Source organism: Monodon monoceros, unplaced genomic scaffold, assembly GCF_005190385.1.
Source record: "Monodon monoceros isolate NGI ecotype Baffin Bay Population unplaced genomic scaffold, NGI_Narwhal_1 Super_Scaffold_21, whole genome shotgun sequence".
In the NCBI taxonomy this organism is placed as follows: domain Eukaryota; kingdom Metazoa; phylum Chordata; class Mammalia; order Artiodactyla; family Monodontidae; genus Monodon; species Monodon monoceros.
Genome location: NW_021703778.1, coordinates 130,322,407 through 130,336,004, shown reverse-complemented (window position 1 = coordinate 130,336,004; position 13,598 = coordinate 130,322,407). Strand labels below are relative to the sequence as shown.

Sequence of the window (13,598 nt, the reverse complement as noted above, 5' to 3'; positions counted from 1 at the left end):
AAGTCCTTTTTAACTGAAAACTTAGAAAATGCTGCATAATTTAAAAAATGTTATATACTAAAGGTATATGAAGTAAACGTAAAAGATCCAAATAACTAAGATCAACAGAATGAGGGTATTAAACTACTTTCATCAGCAACACTAACTAACAACAGAGATTTAATATAAAGTAGTCTTATTATGCAAAGTTATGAAGTATATCGTAATATTTCAATTCATTAAGACTGTTTTCTACTTTTTATGGCTTTGAAAAGCAGCAAATCTATATGAGTTATGGTTTATAATTTTATTTGTAACTTTAAGAAATATATGCATTTATTATTATAGCCATAATGACTGATGACTAGTTCCAGTGGCAAAATCTCGGCAGGAAACAGATTTAGCAATTTAAATGTTTTATAAGTTTCTGTAATTGAGGAAACTTTTCATAATCTGACGTTTGTTAAAACCACTTATTAGAAATTATGCAGCACAGTAGCTGTGGAAATATGAGCTAGCTTCACAATTATAAAGTCAGCCTATGTAGCCCTTTCCTATTGTATATAGTGGCATAAACCCCACGGCGGCCTATCAGCTAACTGGCAGGCAGGGGGCTGCTCTATTCAAAGTGAGAGATACAAGCTGCAGGGCAAAAACCTGGCAGCTCCCATCTGACCCCACAATCCCCTACTGGTGACAGCTCCAAGCTCCATGGCAAATTAGGCCTTCTCATATTACAATTGGAGAAGACAGATTCCATTAGCAGTATCTGAAATTGAGTGGAGAGCTGCACTGTTATCAGACTTGACTCATAAGCACTGCTATTAATCAGAGCTATGATAGCATTTATATATTTCAAGCTATCTGCTGCCGCTGTGATATTCTGCTACAAAGGGTTGATGGGACTTAGGAAAGTGAACAATAGAGCTTTCTGGGAAAAGCAGAGTAAATCAAGAAAGTCTATGACTTCCGCACATTCTGAAGGGATTGTGGTTTACATAAATTTTCTCCCAATTGGAGATTGAGCTCTTCCTCATCTTACACATGGGATTTAGTTGTCACTCAATGGTAACAGCTGTGAAAAGGTGAAGCGGCCCACCGCTCAGAATATTGCCTTCGCTTTTAAAGCAATTAACCCATGAACAGGAGGATACCTGGTGATATCAAAGGGATTAGGCCAGGCAATGCATTATTAACATTTCCTTGAACTAATTCTAACTCTGACTAGCTGTCAGAAGAGACTCTACAGTCTTAAAAAAGAGTTTTTGCCCTGCTTTTTTCCCTTCAAAACGAAATGCTATTTGAGCCTAATATGTCCCTCTACTTATAAGAAAATGCAAATGAACCAAGCTCTTAATATGCTTAGCCAGTCTGAGTCAATGCAATTTTAATACAAGTATGAGAGAAATATATGATCAATTAACCAGGGATCAAGACAGATATTCTCCTGAATAGAAATTAATACTCCAGTACTTTCCATTCTTCTTCAACTACAAAAACTTGGTGACTATTTGTTACTTATGCATAGTTACCTCTGAAATTAGGAAGAGCTTCACATTATTTTCTATGGCAATAATCTAAAATACTCTTTGAGCTGGAAAATCCAAATGTCTCTTAAGCAGGAGATTCTACGTTCTCTAAGGTATGGCATTTTAATTTTCGATTTTTATTGAATGGAATCTTAGCTGAAGCTATAAGAACAGCAGACACAGTGCTCAGAATCAAGTGTTCCTGTTCCAAAAGTTTAATAAAATTAATTTTTAGCAGCGGCATAATGTTTAGGAATACATAACTTATAAAAAATAAAATATGCATAAATAAAATACTGCCACAAAACAGTCTTCCAGGAGATATTTAAATATCACTGAAATTGGTTTTAAGTTCTTTGTAGTAAGCAGGCATAGTTTCAAGATACCTTTAATTATAATTAATATTCATATATTCTAGGGAACCTGCTTGACATTAAGAGATCTGATTTCTTACTGTACAATGTTAATGGTGTTAGAAAGCTTTTTTATGCAAGTTTCCTGAAACAGTGCCTTTTAGAAAAACTGTTTATTTAATAGTAACTTTGTCTTACTTTCTTTAAAGTAAGCACTGAATTTTGATTATAAAAACTAAAAGAATTTTACTTTCGATTCATATGAGTGTGTAACAAATATTGTTCAATGAATTCTTATATAGTTCCATCTGGCACATACTAGCTTGAAAAGGATATGCTGACTCTCAAGCCTGTTGAAAATATATTCCCTGCCCTGTAACTATCAAAATACATGATACAAGACATGCCCTCACCTGAGATCATAAGCAATTTAAATCTTCCCTCAAGTAAAGAATTTTTATATGATACTATCAACTGACTCCATTCTATTTCAGTGTTACCAGAACATATGAAACGTAAGCATGTTGATATTAATTACAGTGATTTCAGTACTCCTTCCTTATTAAGTATATAGGATCTAGTTTGAGGTTTCTTAGAAAACAATTTTGAAATTCAAGTACTAAGGAAAGCTAAATGATGTTCCTATTAGTGATTTACATACCTATAACTTTTTAAATTTTATATTAATAGGATTTGTGAATTTCAAATATGGCATTTTAAATATCATACTATCAAACTAAAAAATCATTTACTTCATTGGCCTTAAAAGAGAAAATCCCAGTTTCTCTAAATCACTAATTGTAGTACAGTCAAATGCACAGATGTACATATTAATAAAATGAATACTCTTTCCTATAAATGAAATAGATTAGATTAAACTCCCTTAACAAAGTGCATGCTTTAAAATACCCCTGAAGGGGACAATACATAAATAAATACATGCAGAAACAACTGCCACAATCTTACTATTTTTAATTCAATAAACTACAGTGACACAGCTTTCAATGTACTGTTTTACTCATATGCTTTCTACGTCAGGGCAAAGCAAATATAAAAGAGCTCTTGCCAACCATTAGGAAAGATTGACAAAATATGCAGTGTTAATGACATCTTAAAGGCTTTTAAAAGCAAGATGTAAGAAAAGCAAAAATTACAAAGTAATTGGAAACAACGAATAAATTGTTCTTTCAATCTAAGTCATGTTTACTGAAAAAATGGAGCTTTTTACATGAACATATTTAAACAGAAATTTGCTTTTGAAATACAATCTTTGTTTAAAAGGTACAGAAGGTCTTTATACCCACCCCAAGAGCTAAATATAGTGAATGCTACGTGAACAATTACCTGAAAAAAACCTAAAACTGTTAAAAGAATTAATTTCCTGCACACCAGTCAGCACTAATCCTACATGTACAGTAATGTTCTCTTAAGTGATGGGGGAAAGAAAGAATACAGCTGTCTCCTGGATCAAAACCCTTCAATATTCAACAACAAAATGGAATGATTACTTGGTCGGCAAATGAATAAAGTAGTGAAATGTCTCCTGAATGAGTGCTGGTGAAGGAGTCAACCTGTGAAGGAATACATTTACTGTACACTGGGACAGGAAAAAAGCCGTCACTGTAATGGCTGCACAAAAACCGCGTCCTGCTCTTGGGCTTATATTCACAGAAGGAAGGTTTTAAAGGCTAGGTTCAGGTCATACGACAAATGAAATTGTAACAAGCCAGCTGACATTGTATAATGTCTTCTTCCACTGGATCAATAGGCTACTGTTAGTCCTATTACCATAGAGATGGCTTCCTCTTTCCTGAAGGGTGGCTATTGTTTGACAAAACAGATTTGCCACTTGAACTAGGTTGTTCCCAAAGGACGTGTACCTTGTCAATTATTTGTATTCAAAATAATGAAGTATTTTCATATTAAAAGTATGTAAGAGATAATGTTGTCAGGTCCCTTTTCAGAAAGAAAGCAACTTTTCCAAAGTACTAGATTACTAAAAGCATGCAAATATCCAATTTAGTCTATGAAGAGTTTTTGATTTAAAACATATGTCAGCAAGTATACGAATTTATCATTAAGACTGTATATTAAAAGAAAAGGGTCACAGGCTTGTGTGCTAATCTAAAACCCATTATAATCAAGCATAATAACTAATCAAAGCTATTTTAAAATGTGGACAATTCAAAGGAAAATTATTGTCCCAAACTATTCGGATTCTGGAAAGATAAAGATTTTTATATATGATTTTTACAGTGGTTTTTATGTGGAAGGGCATTGACAATTAATATAGTGGAAAACATGGAAAAGTTTTAGAAAACGAATCACTTTACTTGCTTAAGAGCTGGCTACAGCATTTAAATATATGTATATATTGTGGAAATAATCTAAAATACAGATGAACTAACAAAACAAATACAAGTATTAGTTTTCTTTAAAATGTCTTTGTCTTAAATGTCTTGCGAAAACTCATACATTTAATAAGACAGGTAAGTTCTAAATTTCAACCTAGATATTTAAAAATAAAAAGTTTTTCTCTTAACGAAAATGACAGTCTTAATTATAAAGGATCAGAAGGAACAATTCTAATAATGATTATTCTAATCATTTAGAAAGAGAAAGTATTCATAACACATAACACTAATTAATTCAAGCAGAAATGTTATTTTAAACATTTCATACTTAAAGATATGGCTATCACTGAAAACCTGTAAGACCGAAATAGAAACAAATTAAATAATACAGATTAAAGTTTAGTAAATGATCAACAATTACAACTTTGAATCTGAAAGCTTTCCACAAATAGATTTAATAGTAAGCTTTAGCCATAATTATTGTAACTTTTACCTTTCTACAAATAATCAAAAGGGAATTTACAAAGAATTTAGTCAAAGGGCAGTGATATGACAAATGTAAATAAAAACATTAGTCTCCAAAAATGACATTTGAAATTGTCTATTCAAATTATACTCTATTTACATACAAAAATTATTTGTTTTTATAATAAAATCTGCAATACTTTTTGAAAGAAATGTTTTAACTTGGTTTCCCCTTTGCAGGAAGAATAATTTGTATTTTTGACTATAATCCTTTTAGGCATAAGTTAGACTGAGTTAATACCGAAGGAGAGAGAAACAGCAAAGGCAAATGTGTTTAGCAATATCCTAAACTAATGACCTGTTTTTTTAAAAGCAGCATAGCCTTCCAAACTAAGAAAGCCTTCCATCATGAAGTAAGTGGTGTCTAATTCGCCTATCTTCCCTACAGCGATAATGGAACAAAGTGAAACCTTACTAAAACCACAACCCAAATTGATTTCCTTAGTTAACAGCCTCATTTCAAAAAGTATACATGTGCATATTTAAAATACAATATAATTAGGTATTAGCTCTGGACCTGATAGGCAGCTGCCCATCAGCAATGCTGTGAGTAATTGATATTTACCATTTACCAAAAGATGAACTTTATATTGTTGAATTAAACTGGCCCATCTGCATCTTCCTGAAATGACAAACCTTATTAGTTCTGCCTAACCAGAGAACTGTGATAATGAACCGGTGACACCTTCTCTCCGTTGTATGAAGCAGAACCAACTGTGTAATCATTTAAGCAGTCAAACGCATATGAAATTACTGTAAATTGAGAAAGTGAAATCACATGAGTGATTAGGAAAAACCATTCAAGCAACAAAAGATTTTTTTTTTGTAATGTATGTACATGGGCCATCTCCAATTAGTCAAAATTAACTAATCAACTACTTTACCTGAAAACGGTGAAAAAAAGTAATGCTGCAGCTACTGCTCCAAATAAGCCACACAGAAGATTGACTCGGTAGGCAACCGAACCAAAAGGAAATAGTATAATTGCCAGTTTAGCCACCAGAGTGAACAAAGGATAGCCAGGAGGATGGGCAACCTAAGGGAAAATTAGCAACAGTCAGAAGGTTTTCATCTAGTAAAGGAAGAGTCACACTGGCTTTAATAGAAAAGGAGCGCTTTTCTCAGGCAACTATAAAGATTAAGAGACAATGACTAAATGTTTGAATAGTGGTTTTCTATTGTAATCCTCTTGTGCCAATACAAATAAATATTTTCTTTAGTGGATTTGGCAGGGTCTATCACATGGTGTGTCACCTAGAGAAAGGGTGACATATTTCATTGTCAGTTCTTAAGCAGTTTGTTCTCTGGGTTCACAGTACATTAGGGTCATTTAAAAGGCTATTGAAAAAAAGCGGGTTCTGAAATATCGTATTGGTTAGTAAGTTGAAAGACCACACTGCTATCGGATTACCACCGTGCTGACAGTCCTAAGGTCTTGCCTAAAGGGATCATGCACCACAATAAAGTTTATTAAATAAAAAACTTATTAAAACTGTTAACCCGATTTATTTTATTCTCCATAGCTTATACAAAATTTGGGGTGATAATAAGCCAGCTACTGTATATATAGTAAAGGCTTTGCTTTATGATTTAGTTTAATTGGATTTAAAACTTAAAGTAAATTGTCATGTACTGTATTTATAAGTTACTAAAAACTGGGGTTTGAAAATAAATTAATCTACTTTACTCCATGCTTAATTAAACTTTCTTAATTCCTAAAACTGTTAATGAGAGCATTGATTAAACAATAAAACTAATACTTACTCCAAGCTCATGTGCGGCTGTGATCAGTTCCCCTGTGAAAAAATAATGGAAAACCAATAATTACTATTAGAAAATGACACTCCTCCAAAGTTTTCAAAATCCAAATGCTTGCATTGGGGTTTTGCATTAATTTGACTGGATAAAACTGTAAATCTGTGGAGATTTAACAGCATGAAATAGTCTCAGAATATGTTCTCCCTTAGGTATTACTGAACAAACTATCTTTGTTAGTTTTTAATAACTGGTCAGTGTAAATATATGTGAATTCTAGTTTCTAAAAATGCTTATTTTAAACAAGGTCCTACTGTATAGCATAGGGAACCATGTTCAATATCTTGTAATAACCTATAATGAAGAATATGTAATATGTACAACTGAATCACTTTGCTGTACACCAGAAACTAACACAACATTGTAGATCAACTATCCTTCAATTTTAAAAATATGCCTACTTTCCCTCCTGAAAGTTGTCTACCCTTGCAAATATAAAAAAACTCTTACAGAGCATTAGTGTAAAATGCTGTATTATCCCTCAAGAATTTAGTACAAAACTGTCGGTAAAGATGCAACCTTATGATATGTAAAATGTGCAGACACTGGAGATTTGAACAGTCTATAAAATGTGCCATTCTGCCCTAAACTGACATTTGGATACATTCTCTACATTAATTATGTTGGATATCTTTAAACAATTGCCAAATGTTTATTAACTCCAGGTTATTTTGGTAAGCTTTGACTACCAAAGTACATTTTTTTCAAACCAATAAATCATATTATTTACATAGTTCTTTGTAATTCCTCACCATTAGTAATTACTTCTAAAATTATGATGTAGTAATTCAGTGCTTATTTGTTAATACTTTAAGTATCCAGAGCACAGGGACTATTTCTGATTATCCCTATACACTTAATACAGTACAGTGTAACAAATCAATCAATATTAATTGATGATTTATGAAAGTACTATTATCTATTGGGAAATGTATTAATGTCCATTTTCTATCCTTCAGTGGATATCAGTACTCTTCATTTCTACTGCCCTGACCGTATTTTAGATCCTTCCTCTCTCTGGCCTGGGCTACAGCGATAGCTTTGACCAATGTTTTATTCCAATTCATCTTCCTACTGAAATCACTAATTACTGCCATCCCCACTCCCCAGAGGTCAGATTGTTTCCTTAGACTAAAACTGCTCAATGGCTGCTCTCTGTGTACTGAATGAAGTTGATTCCTCAGCGTGACATGCAAGCCCTCTATGGCTTCCAGGTCCCCTTCCAAGGCTTATGTCCATGAAACCTATGCTCACCTTTGTCAGATCTGACTACCCACTGTTCCTCTGAATGGTCCTCTTTTGCACCTCTTACCACTCATTTTCTCATCCAGCATTCTCTCCTAAATCCATCAAGGCCTAGTTCAGTTGCTACCTTCTCAGTGACACCTTTCCTTACACATACCCTTCCCCAGCTTCACCCATCAGAATGAATCACTTCCTCCTCCTCCATAGAACCTGCTGGAACCTCTCTATTTAGCACTTAGATTGCCTTTTATTCTGGTTAGTTGTTCTCATTTGTCTTTTCCACTAAGTTGAAAATATCCTATCCATTTCAGGGTTCTGTCAAGACATCAGCACCTCTCCCTCCTCGTGCCACACAGAAAAGCCCCGCACCTAGAGACTGACAAAAAGACCTATCACGTTGTCATCCTTGCTACTCAAGACACCCCCATCTCAGGTTGAATGACTGCTCACTTCACAGAAATCCCGAGGGCACCAAAGACAGATACTGCTCACTTAAGTCATTTACTTAAGGACATCTTTGACGTTTACTGGAGATATTCAAGAGCATCTTACAAGCCAAAGGCCCTTCTTGTATCTTATATAAAGAAATTGTTTATGGTCTTAAAATGTTTAAAATAACTCCTCCCTTTGTAGCTGTTACCAGTATTTTATAGTATTTCATAGTTTTACTCTAGAATGGGTTTGCTCTTTATGTCTTCAGTCCCAAATGGTTTTAATCAATTTTTGGTTTTTATATTTCTGTAGGTGCTATGAAGCACAGTTCAGTTCAGATTTCCAAGGTTGCTATTCATTCTCCTCCATTTAAAATGTACTTAGAATTACATTTAACATTAAGAAAAATAGCCTATTTTCTCTAATTTCCTTTTACCATTGAAAAGTCAATATGCTGTTATTCTTTGCTGGAGTTGTTGGTAAAAAGATGAATCTGGAATGTGACTAACCTCCATCACCAACTCTTATCAAATGTGAAACTAAAATATAAATAGAAAAGATGCTACTATTCAAAGTCTATGAATGCACCCTTGATAAAAAGCTAAACATGACTCTTAAAATTGAATATGATACAAAAGAGAAAGTAAATATGATAAAAGGGTGCTTGCTTTCCCTCAACCCTTTACACTAGGGTTGCCTCAAATGTTAAGTCCTACTACAACCTGCATCAGAATTACCCAGATGCCTTTTTAAAATGAAGATTTCTTGACCATAACCCAAATCTACCTACACTAAACCCTCTGGCATTGGGGCCCAAGTTTCCCAGGCAATTCTCCAGTACATTCAAGTTTGAGAACCACAGCTTTTTCATCTGGGACACAAATGGGTGGCAAGCTCAGAGTTGTTAGCAGAAGCTTCACCTTTACAAAACCCAGCTCCCTCCGTATTATACTTTTTATATTAATTATAAAATTATATTGTCATATATCAAGTGTGTTAAAGACAGTATCTTAAAAATATATAAACACATATATAAGCTAATTTATTTTTCCCAAGGATAACAAATAGAAGTGAAGGCTAGATTCCTACTCTTTCCTCTACAGGACCAGGAGTTCTCCTGCCCATAAATCAACTATGTGTATCAAGCAGTGCAAAAAATAAATTTTGGCAAGGCCACACAATGCGATGGATTCATGGAGTATAATTTAAGACTTATCAGGAAGAAGAATACATGCTTTATGTTGGTTTTGAGATGTGTTCTGTTTATTGGTAAAAAAAATTTTCATAAACACAAAATTCAAAGAGAACAGTACATTCAACATATAAACAAAATCATCAGACATGATTATACAATTTTTACTGGCAACACTTGGAAAACAGTTTATCACTCCCAAAAATGAACATAGAAATATTAGAAGCAACCACTATTCAGTGTCAAACTAAACAAGTCACAATGCCTAAAAAGTTTGATAACTCAAAGTGAATAAATAACTTTATTCTTTTGGGGAAAAAAGACAGTATTAATAAAAACAAAGCAACAGCTGTAATAGGGGCGGGACAGGTGTGAGCTATAGCAGCCCGCTCAGCCATTGGCTGGCACTGCAGTGGGCCCCCTCCTCCTCCCCATCTGTATAAAAGGAGCTCAAATTTGGATTGAGGGAAGATATTTTTTGAGACACTAGTCAGCCATCTTCTCGGTCTGCTAGCTTTCCGATTCAAGTGGTTATTCCTTGCTCTAACAACATATCTCTCGATTTATTGGCCTGTCATGTGGTGAGCAGACCAAGCTTGGGCTCTGTAACACAACTGTAAATTTTAAATAGACTTTATCACTAAACACGTGATGACAGATTTAACAAAGAATTTAGAGCACAGGTTGGTTAAGAGAGCATGTTCTAAAGTCAGTCTACTTGGTTTCTTTCCTTGACGGCCTCTACTTTCTAGGTGTGTGATTCTGGACACAGCTTAACCGTTTTGTCATCTATAAAATAAAGAAATTGATAGTACCTACCTCACAGGGTAGTAGCTGGGAGGATTAAAATAATTCACGTAAAGCACTTAGAACAGCGCTGGCATGTAGTAAGTACTCAATAAGTATTATTATTATTCATCCTAATCCCGTCCTTCAGGCTCAAACAACCATGGTAAAGAACTGTCAATGTTTTTTTGAAAGTTACAGAACTACTCAACCTCTGAGTAATGCTCTCCAATGTCAAAACTCTCACAACTATAAAGCTATTTCTATTATTTAGTATAACCCTTAGAAATACGGTAACTCCGTTCCCCACTATACTAATGAAACATTGCTCCTATTTGTTGAATAGGACCTGAAAGAAAGAGTCAAGGTAATGACGTGTAAAAGGAACATCAAGGATCCCCAATGTGGTAGGCAGCCTTGAAGATGGCCTCCAAAGCTTCCCAATTCCAGTATTCTCACTGTGTAATCCTCTCGCCCTTGAATGTGGTCTGACATATTGACTCACTTCCAAGAATAAAACAGGGCAGTGGTCTGTCACTTCCAAGATTAGGTTACGAAATGACAGAGTTGTCAGGCAGAGGTGCCATCTCTTTCTCTTGACAAAAGTCAGCTTACAGAGAAACCCGTTTGGCAAAGAGCTGGATGGGGTTTAGAAGCTAATCCTCGCTAAGCTGAACCCTGAGAGGACTGCAGCCCTACCCCATACCACGACAGCAACCTTGTCCTAAAAGCACCCACTTAAACTGCACCCAGATTCCTGATCAACAGAAAATGTGAACTAGTAAACGTTTTTTGTTTTAAGCCACTCAATTTGGGGGTATTTTGTTATGCAGGAACTAGGGCACTCAGTTTTTTTTCAGTCTATACATTCATGACCCAAATTTACAGCACCATTCTAACAAAATTACGGACCATTATTAGGCATTATTAGTCAATTTGGCAGCAAAACAAAGCCTGCATCTTGTCTCTCATCCCAAATACATAACGATTATTCATGTGATTTAAATGGCCCACGGGTCACGCTTTTCAATAGAAGCAGCTTTAAGCCGCAACTGGCTTTCGCCCTTTCAGGCGTTCTCCCGCAAATAGTCTGCAAGGCTGGTTCCTTTTCAACATTCAGGTTTCAACTAAAATATCACCTCCTCAGAGGCCTTTCCCAACTAGCCATTCTGATGGAGCCACTGCCTACCCCACTGTCAATCACATTTCCCTTTCTGTCTCCACTAAATTCTCCCCACCTAATATGTTGCTGGCTATTCAGTAGTATTGTCTCTGCCCGCATTACAACACTCTCCAAGACACCTGTCCACCACTCCTGTTAGTCCTTTTGTCTGGAACACGATAAGCACTCAGTAAGTAATGTTTGCGGACTAAAAAGGAATGGAAAGCAAAAACTCAGGTCCAGGAAAATGATCGGAAAAGTGGAGAAAGAGGTCGGTAAGTCCCATCAGGCGAAACCAACCAGCCCCGTCTCGAAAGCCTGAGAACTAAAGAGACCAGAATTACAGAAAAATTACACGAATGGAAACACAGGTTGTTTCTGGAACGCGAAACCCTGCGGGGGCCCCAGCGGGTGGATGGAGGGGTCGAGCTGACCAGACCTCGTGGGGACAGTGCGGACCAGAGGGGGGGGGGCAGGAGGCACGACCCTGAGAGTACGTTACCCGAGTCGCCCCCCGGCACCGAGGGGGGCAGCGTGAGGGTGAACACGGCAGCCACAGCGGCGAACACGGCGACGCCACCGCGGAGGCCCCCAGAGCGCCGCGGCCCCGCTCGGGCTGCCAGCCCCCCGGCCGGGCCCCCGCCGTCGCCATGGAGACCCATGGGCCAGAGGTGACCGAGGAAGGAGGACACGGTAGGCCCCAGGACTCGGGACAGCCGGGTATCCCCAAGCCGACGGGCGAGCGCGGCGCGCGGCGACTTCCGGGTCGGGCCGGGCGGACGGGACCGCACCTTCTGCGCCGGCGCGGGGGGAGAAAATGCGGGGTCTCGCTGGAGCCAGGCCCAGGCAGCCTTCTGGCGCCGTACCGCGCGCCAGGGTTTACAGATTTATAATATGCTTTCCACTAGCGCATCACAAGCGACAGTCTTCTTTTAAGAAAGAAAGCCTGGGCCCAGGGCCTCCGTCTCTATGGCCTCCGCAACTTCCTAGAGACTTGGTCGGGTCTGACAGAGACAGGAGCCGGGTTGCCAAGCGGGCGTGAGGAAGGGCCGCGACTTCCCCCTGCGGTGTGGGGTGGAACTACACAAGGGGCCCCAGACCGCCAGCCCGAGGGGACGTGTGCGCACAGTAAGTACCGAGTAAGCCAATACATACATTAATCACGTGTTTACTACGAGTAATTATAAGCTCGTGTGCTAATTGTTAAATCGCTGAGTTATTTTCAGAGAGATTAAAATAAGTTAGTTGGTCTATTTTGTTTCTTATAGCATGAGGAAAACTTGGGAGATGAGTTGAGAAACTTGAGTTTCTGTAGTAATACAAATAATTTACACCGTGATAAAGTTGTCTCCTACTTTAATGAAGAGAAGTATTTAGATGAAGATTTGACCACACAATGGAAAATGAACTGAAGATACCGCATTTTCCAACTAGCTGTGATGCAAAAAAGAATGGGGACTCTTGGGTCACCACATAGCATGGCTCTTGGCGAGATCTTTAAGCTTACATTTTACATTATTATAGCAATTATTCTGGAGTGGGAGGAGAGGAGGGCAACCTCCCTGGAATGCATCTCAAAATACACTGAAGATCAGTGACAATCTAAAACGTGTTACAAGCAATCTGACAGGAACATAGTCTCAAATGTAGAGTGACTAACACACTTGCATAGATAGGCAGCCATTGTGCCAGCATCTCAGGTACTACATATTGCTTTCTCTGCTATATTGTGAGCCCTGGAGAGTAGGTAGGCAGCTTCTAAATGGACCCTCAGTAATCCCTGACTCCTGGTATTCACTCCCTTGTGTAATCCTCTCCCCTTGTGTGTGGGCAGGATCTAGTGACTCACTTCTGTCTGTAATAGCATAAGGAAAAAGTGATGGATGTCACTTTGGAGATTAGGTTATAAAAGACCGACTTTTCATCTTGCTTGCCCTCCCCTTGGCGGGTGCTACCTCTCTTGCCCTCCCACTTGTTCACTCTGATGAAGTCACCTACCATGTTGTGAGGTGCTTTATGGAGAGGTCCACATGGCAAGGAGCTGAGCGTCACCTCCAGCCAAACAGCCAGCAAGGCACTGAGGCCCTCAGTCCAACAACCTGCAAGGAACTGAATCCCACTAATACCTCACGAGGGAGCTAGGGAGCCGAGCCTTCCCCACGTGAGCCATGAGATAATGACTAACTCCCTCCAAGACCTTGACTGCAGCCTTGACTACAGACCCTA

At 37.7% G+C, this 13,598-nt stretch overlaps 1 protein-coding gene across 2 annotated transcripts in view; it reads right to left on the bottom strand.

Annotated features, from left to right (window-relative positions):
- Nucleotides 1–12,139, bottom strand: part of TMEM260 (transmembrane protein 260) — a 60,641-nt gene extending 48,502 nt beyond the window's left edge. Inside the window, exons 1-3 of one of the 2 annotated variants that reach the window (XM_029237973.1) lie at nucleotides 11,875–12,139; nucleotides 6,505–6,536; nucleotides 5,625–5,776 (exon numbers count right to left, since the gene is read on the bottom strand). In XM_029237973.1, the coding sequence (XP_029093806.1) occupies nucleotides 5,625–5,776; nucleotides 6,505–6,536; nucleotides 11,875–12,034 (344 nt within the window). In that variant the 5' untranslated portion in view covers nucleotides 12,035–12,139. The remainder of the gene's footprint in view (nucleotides 1–5,624; nucleotides 5,777–6,504; nucleotides 6,537–11,874) is intronic. The other variant, XM_029237974.1, reaches the window with a different exon arrangement.
- Nucleotides 12,140–13,598: the final 1,459 nt, after the last annotated feature.